This window comes from Stegastes partitus, unplaced genomic scaffold (assembly GCF_000690725.1).
Source record: "Stegastes partitus isolate 25-593 unplaced genomic scaffold, Stegastes_partitus-1.0.2 Scaffold1876, whole genome shotgun sequence".
NCBI lineage: Eukaryota > Metazoa > Chordata > Actinopteri > Pomacentridae > Stegastes > Stegastes partitus.
In genome coordinates, this window is record NW_007579607.1 from 22166 (window position 1) to 37132 (window position 14967).

A 14967-nucleotide genomic window follows, 5' to 3' on the forward strand; every position below is an offset into this window, starting at 1 on the left:
CCGCAGGAGAGGGGGAGAGGAGAGGGGAAAGAAGAGGGGAGAGGAGAAAGGCGGATTATGGCTGAATTACTCACCACACCATGGATAGCAAAGGAGGACTTTCTCTGGCAGTGCGCAGGCGTGGACGCCGCCGCCGATGCTCGCCGACACGCAGCCGACCCGGGAGCCGCCGGCAGGACGAGGAGGCATGAGGTTGGAAGAGCATCCTCTCATACATGAAGGGGGGAAAAAAAAAAAGATGCTGGAAAAAAAAAAAGGTCAAGACTTGGGGAGAAACTTGCATCCAAGATTTCACACATGCAACAACAGCGACTCAGTGCTGGAAGGTTCAGACGGTGGTTCACGGAAAGTCGTGACCTCAGAGGAGGATCTAATTAATTTTACTCTAATAAGACGAAGGGGGGAGTCTGTCTCTCTCTCTCCCATCCTGCCACTGTTATCTGCTTATTAGAGCCTCGTGAAATGGGACAGGTGCAGCCACCAAAAGAGCCTCTCCCATCCGTCCTATTCTCGCACACTCTGCCCACACAAACGGATGTGTTCTGCTTTTGTTCGGTGAAAAGGCCCCAATTGAGTTGTGCGTGTATGTGCGAGTGGGGGGTATGGTTACGCCACATACGACATGTTGGTGGCATTAAAGGCTTCGCTTTAAAGAGGAAGCGAGTATGACTGGAAGCAGCTCCGTCCTCCTGCTGACGTCAGGAAGCTTGTTGCTCTGCACACGTTTCCATACGTGACACCGTCTGCTGGACCGACACCAGCTCCTCAGACACTTAAAAATGCATCTAACAGCCAAACAAAACTCTCTATGATGCTTTTATGAGCCGCTAGTCAGTTTCTAATAGATGTTAATACAAGAAGCCTAATTACACTGGGTTACAAAAAAATACTTTTTTGAAGGTGTCCAGGATTTTTTTACTGATTTAGGACATTTTTGCAACTCTGAATCCAAAAATGTCGTCTGCTTTTCTGTATCAGGTCAGGGTTTTATGCCAACTTGATTTAAAGAAAATCCACTAAATTTACAATAAACAGTTTCCCTGAGGTTTGCACCAAATGGATCAATAAAGTTCTATTCTATTCTATATCGATGACATTTTTTGACATTAGCGATTAGCTTCATGCCAAAATAAGCAGGAAAAGCACGTTTTATGAAGTTGGTGATCGAATATCTGTTTGGAACAAGAGTGTATTCGCCACAGATGCAGCAGAAGACATCAGACTTATTCCTACAAGCTCTTCTGGCTGAAGCCATTTGTTTTCAATGTATGTATTGAGGCAAAGAACACTAAATATATAACAATATTAGATAAAACAACAATAAACTACAACTAAAATCACTATGCTCACTCAGATGTTGACCTCGATCACGTGACTCTAACGTGTTGTTCACAAACCAGGGGGTAAACTTTCTAAATTTAATTCACCTGCAAATATTTATACTATCAACTTGTAAAGGATTCAGAACTAGTTCATTTCAGGAAACAGAAAAAGACTTCTCTATGATACAAGCATAGATAGACGTGCATGTGGCGACAAATCTAAATGTTGAACTCACTGAGCAAAACCAACGTAATATTTGGATTCAGCTCATTGCAATTGTCCAAAATCAGCTCAAAGAACTTTGACACCAAAATGTGTGTAGACCAGCGTCATCAGTGTAACGTGGGCCGGACGATAAACGAACATCACTGCAGCCTGATTATTAGGAACAGAGGATTAATCAGTTTTGTCTGTTTTTTGGGAAAATTGCAAATTTCTCTGGTTGAAGCTTCGGAAATGTGGATATTTATTGTTTTCCTCATTCAGCCAAAATCTAAATTTCTGCGCTTTGGTCAAACAAAAGACAACAATATGACACAATAATGGGCTTTGTGGAAGTGTAATACACATTCTGTAGTTTGACAATTCATCCATTAATCAGGAAAATGATCAAAAGTCCCTCTATTATTATTGTATTATCATCACTATCATTATGTTCTTTTAGTTATTTATTAGCCCATTTATTTACTGATTATGGTTCTAACCTTCTATCATATTTTAATATTTTATCACAATTATCACCAGCTCACTTATAATGCCGAATGTCCCCTAGGGGATGAATAAAGTATCTATCTATCTATCTATCTCTAAAAATAGAAATGAACTAACAAGCTTTGTGTTTGGTGCCATATAATGTATTATAGTAGAACAGCTAATTGCTTGTATTCTGTGTGATTATACAAGTATTTACTACTTTATTTCACTTTACAAATCAATAAATACTCGGGGAGTTCAAGTTTTTTGCAGTTTCAACTTTCCTTCTGTCACACCTGTTGAAGTAATGATCAGCACTTCTACTTTGCTCTTCTGAGTTTCACCAAAGCTTTTTTATTTAACACTTGAATGCACCATAAATAATCCCACAGACTGCGTAGGGTTTCAGCTGCTTTACCGTGCGGCAGTTATTTATTTATTTATTTTTAAAGATGACCTTTTTGGCATTTGGAAATGATTAGACAGACGAAGCACATGTAATAAAGAGCATCAGCGGGAATCAAACCGGCGATCGTAAACACTAAAGGTCAGGCGGTGAGAGCCAGATTCAGGCGTCTGAGTCTAAAAACCAGCGACGAACTTAAGATTAAAGAAACATCTAACAATGCTGAACACTTGTTTTCTAATCTTTCAGCAAAACTATAAAGATTTTAACAGTTTGTGGCACTAAACATGATCGTCTTTTCAGGAAATTCTGCTTCCTACTATTTGTTTCTCGTGTTATTTTTGATGTGAGTGTTCCTATTTTAATATTCTGGCAAAAAAAATAATCAAATTGTGCGACACACAGCAGTTGTTTGCGAAATTATCGTTTTGTGTTTATTATGTACACATACAAAGAGCACAATGGTGAGAAGGTATCAACATAAATCACAAACATCTTCTGAGCTTCACATCGTCGTGAGTAACAAAAAAGTCAAAACGTCCTGCCTTCACCCTGCTTCTCTCTGCTCACTTCAACTTAAGTCTGTTTCTGACTCTAAGCCTTCCACTCACAGTTTCTGTCCCTGAGCTGTTCACTCGTTGTAGCGCGACAGTTTGAGTCGGGGGATGATGTTCATGGACTGCAGCTCCTGGAACAGCAGCTTGCAGGCGTACGGGATGCGCAGGGAGGAAACGTGGCACGACGACTTGCAGTAGTGACACCTGAAAGACAAACACAAACAAAAAAGTTAAGAGTTTATTGGTTTGTATTAAACAAGGAGGAGCTGATTTAGAAGAGTACTTTAAAGCTAGTTCTTCTTTCAGTACATGTGAACACAGACTCACTTCAGTGTCTGACAAAAGTTCAGGTGTTTCATTCAACGTCTTTTTAACTCACTGAACCCACCACTCACGGCTAGAAGTAGAGAAATGTCATTCAAACAAGAACTAATATTAAAGGTGAATTTTTAAAACTGCTTATTTAACAAAACCTGAAAACAACTGGACTCGACATGTGCAACATTTCTCCGAGTGCCCCCAGATGTTACCAGGGCGGGGCCACATCATACCGTGCTCGGTGATACCGGTGTCATGTTAGGGGATGATATGAAACTGAACTATCGCATTTAAATCTCAGTGAAACATGCAGTGCCGTTGTTTTCATTCCGGTTTAATGCACGTGGAGCGAGAAGCACAGTGGCGACCGCAAACAGCTGCTTGCTAAATGGAAAAGAAACTGGTCTTGTTTTTTATTTGCACCAATAAAGTTGTGCAGTTTTGAAGTACTTTGTCTAGCGTTGATTATGTCATCAGTTACATCGTTAGTGCAAATTTTCTCTTCTTTTATATCATGATAAATATTTTTGGCCGTATCACCCTGCTCCAGATGTTACCAATACTGGCAAAAACAAAACAGGTAACTCTACATACAGAAGATATTTTAGTACAAATGTTTTGATTTTTTTCCCCTTATTAGTCGTCATCGTTAACATTATCGTTAACAAAGTCACTGCTGGCTTTCTGGGTGAATTTTCTGTTATTTTGCACAACCTAGTCACAGCAAACGGTTGGTTTTTTGACAGTTTTTAAAATGAGCATGTTTGATAAAATGATTTTGCTAAAATATTATAATTTCCAACTAAAATTTTATTAAGCTTCCTGACTGTTTTTACATTTTCTTGCTGATAAATGGTGTAATTTTGGCTTCTTTTTTGACAGCATGCCTTTAAAACCACTGGTGGGTTTTAACTTGTAATATTACTTCTTTGTAGTTTGTGCAACATCAGTTTCTGTGTCATACGCAGCATTTCATTCCATGTGCAACATTTAATGAGACATATTTCATATTTCCATCTCAGGTGCAATATTTCACTTTCATGTACAGAAGTGTTCATGTAATGAGCAGTATGTCATTTTCATTTCATTTTCTAGGTCATGTATATTTCATTTCATGTGTGCTGTTACCTAATACCTCCATACAACTGCCAGCATTACTTTTTATAATAATAATAATAATACATTTTATTTAATAAGGCGCCTTTCACGGCACTCAAGGTCGCCTTACAATAAAAGCAATACAACATACAATGGAACTCAGAAAAAATACAAATACAAATACAATTAAAAAACAAAAAAAACAAGCAGAACAATAAAACACATGGTTCTATTCTCGTCTTATCTTATTTCAGTAAAGCATCACACTTATTGTTTTCTACTTTTCAGGACTGTATTTCTGTCATTTGTTTTTACTGAGCATCTGGCAAAAGAATTTCCACCTTGATTAATAAAGTTTTATCTTTTACATTGGTTTTGAGGTAAAACAGCAGGAACTCCTCCACCTGTTGATCAACTTACCACCCAGAGTATCCCAACAGCCCGCACTGTCCACAGACGTCCACCTCGAAGGCGTCGCTGGAGATCATGAGGCGCTCCAGCAGTAACATACTCGCTCCGTAGCCGATCAGACAGTCGCGCTCCATCTCGCCCAGACGCAGACCTCCGTCTCTGGAGCGACCCTCCGTCGGCTGCCTGCGAGTTAAAGACACACAGAGACGTAGCTTCTAAGTTATCATCCTGGTCTGAGAGATTCAGCTGTGTTTACTTCAGACATAAAACTGATGCAGCTGCTTAAAGATCTAAATTCATCACAAGCTGAAGCATAGAATCCACAGAGATGCCTGATGACCTGATTACCTGGTGAGAACGGCTCTGGGGCCTCGGGCTCTGGCGTGCATCTTGTCCAGAACCATGTGCTTCAGTTTCTGATAGTACACTGGTCCAAAGTAGATGTAAGCCTCCAGAGGTTCCCTGAGGAACACACAGCAGTCAGACACTTGGTTCACATCAGGCTAACGCATTTTATTACTTATCAAATGAAATGAGGGAAATTCTGAGGAAAGAAAAGTGAACATTTGCTGTTTTTCTGACTGTTGGTCCAACAATCGGAATCATTTCCACCTCAGTCTGACTCTCAAAGGTTACAGACTGAAGGAATCTTCTATAAACCAAAGCTGTGTTACCGCGCTTGATGCTAGAAACATCTATAACGGTGCATTCAGGTGTCTCTGAGACATCAGACAGGCTTCAGAGAACCTTTGCTTGATAAATTGGAGCCAAAAACCCAAAGAGGGAGGCCGATTTAAAAGAAAGAAAGAAAAATAATCAAGAACAACAGCAAATGCATGTTTGTGTGCAGTCTGGAGAGACAAAAACATGGGATTATGAGAATTTGTAGTTTTTTGCACGATGAAAAATGTCAGTAAAACCAAAGTGTAAGTTGGGTATGATCATTTTGTCTTAATTCCAACTCATATTCTGACTGAAAAGAGAGAAAACACGTGTTAAAAAACAAACCTAAACATGCAAACGATTTGGAAAATGTTGACTAGTGATGTGAAATGTTTGATGTCACTGAGAGAAAACGTGACCCTTTCATTACCCAGTGATTCCTGAGGTGACGTAGTCTTTGCCCTGGTAGTTGTATCCATAACGGATGAGGTCCTCGCACACGTCCTTCACCTTGCTGCCTCCGAAGGCCGTCCCGTAGTGAAACCTGCCGTCCAGGACTCCCGCCTTCCCGGCCAGCAGCTCAATCAACTTCCCCACCTGATGGAGAACCAGAACAGCAGCTCTGTTCATAAGCCTCCAGTGATTTACATCCTCTCGTAGCATCACACGCAGATACCGCGGGGCGAGATTAGATTACACATGTACCCCTCGGGGCTGGGACGGCGCTCTAAGGATGACTGATTTCAACAATTCCGCCGAGGTCGCACCCGGAGGACCCCTGACCCCAGCGCATAAAAGGAAACACCTACTCTCATATCACTCTCCGGCCACAGAAACATCCTCCCGAGCCAAACATTTCTGAGTCTTCTCCATGGCAACCACGGCCAGCAAACACACACTGGCACTGACAACTTCAGCAGTAAAGATCATTCAGGTTTTTACAGTGCAAGGCGGACAAAAAAAAGCAGCCCGAAACGAGGCCAAGTCTCATGCCATTCACATTCAGCACCATCCTACAGTTCAGATGTACTGGGCATGTTTGATAAAACTTCCACACACTGCTACAGGCGGCGGCTTCGCTGGCAGCCGTCTCCGCAGCAACAAATATCTGTTTGTGAACAGTGAGATTGCTGCTTAACGGCGTCAATGGACGTGTGCTCTGGAAGCCAATGATAACCCAGAGAGAAGAGGAGCGGGGATAATGAGGGTTTTGTCTCAGAAGAGCCGACACAAACTTATGAAGAGCGACAGTCAACACAGCGGCGGAGGTGGTTCAGACTGAACCCCGCGGCCAAAAATGACAAATTACAACCGACTACAGGTCCCGGATTAGCCGTCAAATTACCACCTTTTCACCGAAACAAAGGAAAATTTAACCTCCCAGATGGAAGTTACACAGAATAGTCGAGCGGCAGTGATTGGTCGATGAATTAATTAATTAATGGGCAAAAAATGTAGATGCAACTATTCTGATAATCGTTTGATCACTGTTAAGAGAAAACACCAAGATTCTGGGATAGACATTAGATCTGGCTGCAGAAATGTGACAGTAAAGTGGATTTTGTATTTACAGATACAGATTGGAACAGGCATAATCTGTGTGTCACCTCATCCTCTGGGGAATTCTCATTTTACACCTTTTTCTTCTTTGACATTTTAAAGACAAAACATTTTTATACAGAAAAAATAAGCTGCAGATTAATGTGTAATGATTATGATAAGGTCGTACCGTCATTCTGGACGGGTATCCGTGAGGGTTCATGATGATATCTGGACAGATGCCCGTGTCACAGAACGGCATGTCCTCCTGCGGAACGATGAGGCCGCAAACACCTGAAATGAAATTTGATCCACAGGTTCAGTACCATAGAGCATACTAAGAATGAATTTATACAAATGCGATCCACTTCTCATTTTCAGCTCTTAAGTAACAACCTGAGCCGGTGGGCTGAGCATGAGGGTTTCCCATTCTTGCTGGAATCAAGGAACATAAATTTACATGTTGGCGAAGCAACTGAACAAATCTGAAAGTGGTCCTTTCAGATGACTGATTTCAACAAAGACGCAAAAAGAAAAGAAAAGAAAAGAAAAAAAAATTAAAGCCAATTCACAGTATGAAAGTTTACAAACTAGAAATAATTTGTTTGTCCACAGCTGCACTTCTACATAATCTGAGGATGAAAAATAATTAGCATTTTACAAACATTCCTCTTCAACTCAAGTAATTAACCAAAGAAAATGAACTGAAGAAAATGTAGATAATAATTTAGCATGTTGGCAAATGTTTCTACTCTTTGTATGTGGTGTTATATCACCAAAGTACGAAGAATATGAAGACATCCCTTTGATATGAGAACATTTAACATTTTCATCCCAATTCACAGACTAAATTAACCTAAAAAGAAAAACCACAAAATTAAGGTGAATAAAAAGGTCAGCAACAGTCTTATCTCATTTTTTTTTTTTTTTTTTTTTTTAGCAAAAAGGGAAAATTCAGGATTGGAAATTTATCCTCCAGCGAAACTGCCCACACACCACAACTTGTAGTAAAACTGTTTTGTTGCCCGTGTTTGTGCTGAGAGGCTCTGCATGGACCTCTGGCAGAGGATGACATTTCCATACTCATGTGGACAGACAGGGTCCTCTTTTGACTCACATGATGTGGGGGACAAGCCCCCGGGTAGCCAGGAGTTTAAGTGCGAGTGCAAATGTTTGCTGAGGGGCCGAAGCACTTTTCACTGGCCAGGGTAAACAGATTGTAGGCCCATTTGCAAATGAAAAAAAAAAAAAAGGAGAGAGAGCGAGAAAAAGGAGTGAAGAGAAGGAGAGCAGGAAGTGGAGAAAGGTGCTTAGCTGGACAGGGAGACCAGGATTACACACCCATGACTTTCAGTTCAAGTCAGAGGAAGTGGAGGGGATCAACTGGAGAGGAGAAATTCAATCAGTGCACGTGGGAAAAATTCACTATTAGCCGAGCGGCCGGCGACACAGCAGACTGTTGATGCCTTACAGGATGTTGCAACAGGATGTTGACCGGGAACAAGCGCGGCGCTTTGCTGGAAAGTCATCCAACAGCAGGAAGAAGGTGAAAAGAAAGGAGAAAAGGCGAGTAATGCAGGGCCAGAAGAAAATAAAAAGGGAGGAAAGGCAGAAAGAAAGAAAAAAAAAGGTTGAATATCGGGGTAAAAAAAAAAAAAAAAGAAAAAAAAAAAAAAAAAAAAAAAATTAACAAAAAAAAAAAAAAAAAAAAAAGCAGGGGTGAAAGCGGAGTGAGAGGAGGAGGTAAGAGGTGGAAAGTGGTGGAGAAGTTAAACACAGAGAGACACTGGTTCCAACAGCAGACATCCTTGGTGTTGTTTGTTTTGTGTGAAAGTGAATGATAAAAGAGGCATGAAATCAGCAGAGAAAGGCAAGACAACAGCAAGGGTCCAGAGCCCTCCATCACGGCTCATACAGCTCCACAGTGGCGGCTCGCACAATAGGCCCCGACTACTGACAACCTCCACCTCCTCCCCCACCTCCACAGCTGTGTGTGTGTGTGTGTGTGTGTGTGTGTGACCGGTAAATAATTAACTTATTCTGCTCTGCTGACCAGGACTTATGAGACCAGTCATGAGTAGCTGGGAGATCTATCACTGCAGCCAAACTCCTCACTTCTAATTAAATAATTACATATCCGCTGGTTTAGGGTTCATTTCTATCAAAGCATGTAAAAAAAAATTAAATCATCTCTAGAAACAAACCCTCTGGAGGTAAAAATGTAGGTTTTTCACAAGCTTTTCTTTGATCTCTAAGCCAACACCTCGGCGCAACCTGAAAACGAAGCCGTTCGTCAGCTGCACATCTGGGCGTTTCCATCCAGATCTCCTCCGGCTAACCCCACGGCGACCCCTCGCTCTTCGTCACTATCTGAGACAGAAGACATTGTCCCACCCTGAGCTGACCGCCCAGTGCCCACCGTGTTAATGAAGAGAGTAAATTATGCATGGCGCCAGTTAGCTTTTTGATTAAAACATCATACAAGCCCTCTATAGGGGAGGTGCTGCAAAACAATGGAGGTTGTAAACACTTTTTCCCCAGTAGCAGCAGAATACTGCTGGGGTGTAATAAATTTGCATAGTCTGGCACAGGACAAAGAGCCAATTAATTGAAAAGAGCTCTTGAAAGATGAGGACAGGGGGGCAGTGACAGAGCAACAGCCACTGGGACTTGACTCAACAAATGCTCCAGCATGGAGATTTTCTTTTTTTTTTTTGTCCAGTCATTTACACTCTCTTGCAACAGGTTCAAATTTGGCCTCGAACATTCAAGCAACCCTTTGTGTTCCACTTGCTGGTTGGTAGAGGTTAGCACCTTTCTGTCCATGTCGACTGCTGAATTTGTCTCCTATTTCGGGCCTCCTGGTCTGCCTCAGGAGGATCTTGATGAGGAAAGCGTCCTCAGCGTTGGACGAGATCATGACCTTCTCGATGTACGAGTCGGTCGAGCCCTTGTAGCTGCAAACAGGAAACAGAAGCGTGGCTTTATTATTGAGAAGAGTTGAGCCCTGTTTTTGTTATTTCCCTACATGCACATATAAAAGCAGGTCCACAGTGAGGTGACACAAGCTGAGGTGAAGGTGTAGCGCTGGGTGGGTGGGTGTGGTGCTGAAGTCCGCTCACCTGATGGGCACGTCTCTGTACTGGGGCTGGCCTGGCTGGGTACTGCCCTCCAGTGGTGTCTGGGTGACAGTTGGCATGGATTTGTTCACCAACACCTGCTTGTTCTCCACTCTCTCACCTGAAGCACACAGGAAGCATCAGACAGCGTTAGAAAGGTCTGCCGACAAGCACTTAAACCGTCTGAGCCCCAAAACCTGCTGACGAATCTGAAAGGCGTGTCGTCTTTGATAAATCACCAGAACTGTTGGATACTCTGGGAATAGCAGGAATTGTGGGATTTTTAACTTCCCAACAGTCCTCAAACTACTCATCAGCCACTCGTCTGGAAAACTTGAACCCAATTTAACCTTAAAATTTTAATTTCATTCAATTAAAATCACTTTGATTCACGTGTCTAATTTAAAACATAAATAAATACCTCGCTGTAAACAAATTAAGTACAAAAGAAAAAAATCTGTACTCCTCAGCACCACCATGAAGCCGCCATCGACTCAGCTGCAACTTAAAGCAACACCTGAAGACACTTGGAAAATTTTGTCCATGTGATTTCCAGGATTTTTCAGTTATGTAAACATCAAAGAAAGCAGACCTTTGTTTTTTAATTTTGTATGTTTTAAGGCATTATAATGTTGTTATACTGCAAAAAAAAGACACGCTTAAGTTCTCTTTACTTATGAAAAATGTGACAGGATCAAAAAAAACGCACAGAACCTGTTTATGGTTCAGAGGATTAAATGCTCTCCTGCTAAGTCTGTCTCGCTAATATCTTTTCAAATCCCCAAAAAACTGTTGTCACACTCTGAAATGTGGATCCAGTCTCAAACATAGATCAGGAACAGACATATGGCTGCTTCATCGGGAGCTACAGGTACTTGTGTGTTATCTATAAATGCAGTATTTTAGATTTCTGCAGCCTCATATGACATAAAACATCCTCTACATGATAATTTACTCCATTCGGCTCGGCTCCTTGAGAATGCAAGGCGTCGTGTGGACGGACTGGTGCTAAATGAGCCTTTATCTAACTTGACTCTTGAGTAAACTGTTCTGAAGAGATTTCGGACGCCATGTTTGAAGCTCTCAGAGCCTGCTGATGAAATGAGTGTGCAAGTATGTGAAATGTGCTGGTAAGTGACTCATTGCACCATGATGGTGTCCTTCGTTTAGTCACGGTGTGAGCCTGCCAACGTAAAACGGAGTCATGATAAACAAAGCTGGATACTGTTCTGCTGTTGTGTTGCCATTAATCTAGACTGGACTCGTTGAGCTTCCTTTCTTTCCCTGTAGGTCAGAAAATCTTTAACTCAATAAATCACATCAAAAAGTAAACACAGAATTTCAAATACCCATGAAACGGGTCAACACTGCTCACTGAGTGAAACGTCAACCATGATGATCATTAATGATAAAGTTCGTCACATTAATTGGAGCAATAGAGTTTGGTAAAGAGCAGCAAAGCATGCTGGGTCTCCTCCAGTCCTGCCGGTACCTACCAGGGGAGCAGATGCCGTCAGCGTCCAGGATGTTGTGCCTCCAGATGGGTTTTCGTGTGGCGGCATCCAGCATGGGCCCCATCACCTTATCAAAGGTCTGGTTGGTGTAACGCCGCAGTGTGCACTTGGCATTTTTATAGACAAGGCAGCGGCCAAATCCTGAAGAGAAACACATTTGCTGTCATTTGACTTCCTGTCTGCTGCCTGGATGTGGTTTGTTGACACACAACATAAAACTAAAATTGAACCAAACTCTACTGATGTTTAGGAGAAAACAGAAATCCTCTGAGGCGGAGACACCAACAGTCCAGCAGCTCTCACCTCTGTCAAGAGAAGCTTTGTTCAGGACCAGAGCGTCCTCAATGTCGTAGCCGCTGTAGCTCATCACGGCCACGGTGGCGTTCTGGCCGGCCGGCAGCTTCTCAAAGTCAATCAGCTCGATGGTTTTTGTCTTGACCATCGGCCTCTGAGGATACGCCAGCAGGTACATGAGAGTGTCGATACGGTTCCTCTGGTTGTAGCCGATAGTTCCTGCAGGGACGAAACGTGAAGAGTGGATTAACCCTTTGAACCCTTCCAAAAACACTGGTGGGTTTAAAAAACGTGGGTAGAAGCCAATAACGTAATAACTTATTATGTTATCGGCCTATTACATTTTAAAAAGTGCAGATTTATTACGTTATTGGCTGTTATTACATTATTGGCTTCTACAGACGCGTTATTTAAAAAAAAAACAAAAAAAAACAAACACAAGTCACCAAATAAGCACTATTTATCATAGCAAGAAACTTAAAAAAAAACAGGAAGATTCAATGATTTTTAACTTTCTGACAGTCCTCAATCTTTATGTATTTCTGGTTTCAACAAGAAAATGAACCAAATCCAGTCTTCATATTGGGATAGTTCATCAAAACAACTTTATTCTACATGTCTCATTTAAAATCTTCCCAAAAAAGAGCTGCTTGCAGTAACTAAATTCTTCAAAAAGCAAAAGATGCTGAGCTTCCCGTCACAACTTAGAAGCCATTTGTGACGATCAAAAGTCCTGTAACAAAAATCTTGGGACTTTTCAGCTGAACTGGGTTGAACTGCAGCCTGTGTTTACGCTGAACAGACAGGAAACAAGCATAGAACCAAATTAAAATGTAAGTAGTAAAATATCTGTAGTATGTAGAGGCACCATCTCTTCCAGTGGAAAAATGCAGTTTTTTCAACCCACAGTGAGTAAAAATGATCCACCCATAACCTGCCTGGTGTTCAGAGGGTTAATAAAATTCCTGAAATACTTCAAAAAAACTTCCCGGTTCACTAAAGGAGACAATTCTACCATATTCCTGTAATATAATCTTCAGTATTGTAGTGTTTCAATGTGCATTGAATCTCTCTAACTGTTAATAAAGCAATTTTTTTTTTTTAGAGGATTAAAGGTGTTAAATCCTCCCGTTTGACCGGGTGTGGCCAGCACCGTCTCAAAGCGGAGCAGTGCAGGAACAGGCGAGTTATGGCATAAAGCCTGGCCTCCCTGGAAGCCTTGACATTTGTCAGATGCTATTACTTCACAATCAGGCTACAAGCGCAGAGTCTGTGATAATAGGCCCGGGCCACACAACCAGATTTGCACATGTATAGGGCCGTCCATACAAAACAGACAAGGCAGAGGATATTGGGCCAAATATAGTTCCAGTCTGTGTTTTTGTAAAGATTGGAGGGGAGGGGAGGGAGGAGGGGGAGGGGAGGAAGGGATGGACGGAGGTAAAGCGGCGGGGTGGGGGTGACCGCGGCTCTTACGAATGTTAGCAGGGCCGTTTGGGGAAGTTTTGGTTACCAAGGAGCTACGGGTGCACACTCTGTGGTCTTTTGCAGCTGAGCACACTGACCCCCTGAGCACAGCCAGAGCAGACACAATGAATTGCTAATGACACTCTGGGTGACTGGCAGGGAAAGGGCCTCCGCACACACTGCACAATGGAGAACCTACGCAAGCGCCCCATGTTTGATGTCCATGCGCATACACACACTGACACACACACACACACACTGACGCACACACACATAAGACAAACACTCAATCACACATACAAATGCATTCTGACAAGAAGTAGCGCAGGAGCAGAGTTTTGGGAGCGACCAACCAGCAGGCTGCTTGTATCTGTACTGTTTGTTATTCTAATGTCCTTTTGTATGATTTTAACTTGTGCAAATAAAAGTCTAAACTCTGAACCAGCAGATTTAGGAGGCTTAAGAACAGCGTTCATGTAGGATTGAGTTACTGTAGTGTCTGTATTTGTGCATGCTCAGAGGTAAGAGCCGTGCGGAGGAGGCTTCTTGAGAAACAATTTCGGTTTATTGGCCGCCGACTGACGCTACCTGCCCCAGCTGAGTCTTACCCATGGCCTGCTTGCCCATAGCGCACTGGTATGTGTTCCTGGGCGACTGGTTGTGGTGGGGGTAGGGAATGAGGCCGGCGCACACTCCGAGGAGAGTGAAAGGCTCGATCTCCAAGTGCGTCGTGTCTCTGGAGAAATCAAGAAAACACAAGAGGTTCGCTCGACGTAAGCCGGGAGAATATTTTTTTTCTTCCTTGTTGTTAAACGCCAGCCTAATCTGGTACCACTTACTTGTTAATCATGTATTCATAAAGCGCGATCTGACAGTCGTTCTCCTCGTTGACGTCCAGATACTCGACCAGACCCTCGTGCAGGAAATCCTCAAAGGTTCTGGAGTCGAGAAGAGTTTGTTTCAGAAAATCTGTTGTTAGCAAAGTCCTCGTATAAAAAACGCTGCAAACGTCCTCCAGTGAGGAACATATTCTATAAAGACCAAGTCTAAAAAGTTTACCCAGAACTCAGACCCTTTTCTAGAAGCGTGCTACAAGAAGAAAAGACTTAGAAGAAATTAGAACGAGATTCATGTAATTTTGTCTTTCTTGTACAACACTGTTGAATAAATTAACAGTTTTCTTGCGTGGGGTTTCTGTTGGTTCATCGATACATATTGGGGGCGAAAAAGGCATAAATAAAACATCTAAACATAAAGACAAAATCAAAATGACAACTTTTATAAAACCCTAATTGAAAGCCAACTTCTTTAGCTCATGTTCTCAACAAGTGTTGACTCCCAGCCTCACCTGTAGCCCTGAGACAGATCCTCAATGTGTTTGTTCTTCACCATCGGCACGGCTTTCTTCACGATGATGTACGGCCTGCGGGAGACAAACATCACAAACCGAAGCAGTTCAACCACTGAGGAGCCTCTCTCCTCGACTTTATCATTGAAACACAATGACGGATGGAAGGAAACTCTCAAAGTTGACTGAATTTAGCAGTTCTGACAGAATCATAGAC

General features: G+C 42.3%; 1 protein-coding gene across 1 annotated transcript in view; it reads right to left on the reverse strand.

Annotated features, from left to right (window-relative positions):
• Positions 1–2829: 2829 nt before the first annotated feature.
• polr3b (polymerase (RNA) III (DNA directed) polypeptide B) overlaps positions 2830–14967 on the reverse strand; it is a 37113-nt gene continuing 24975 nt past the window's right edge. The window contains exons 14-25 of the mRNA XM_008302779.1: positions 14751–14935; positions 14242–14340; positions 14011–14138; positions 11945–12154; positions 11624–11782; positions 10131–10248; positions 9823–9965; positions 7199–7302; positions 5900–6066; positions 5155–5268; positions 4816–4989; positions 2830–3183 (exon numbers count right to left, since the gene is read on the reverse strand). Coding sequence (XP_008301001.1) covers positions 3054–3183; positions 4816–4989; positions 5155–5268; positions 5900–6066; positions 7199–7302; positions 9823–9965; positions 10131–10248; positions 11624–11782; positions 11945–12154; positions 14011–14138; positions 14242–14340; positions 14751–14935 — 1731 coding nt within the window. The 3' untranslated portion in view covers positions 2830–3053. The remainder of the gene's footprint in view (positions 3184–4815; positions 4990–5154; positions 5269–5899; positions 6067–7198; positions 7303–9822; positions 9966–10130; positions 10249–11623; positions 11783–11944; positions 12155–14010; positions 14139–14241; positions 14341–14750; positions 14936–14967) is intronic.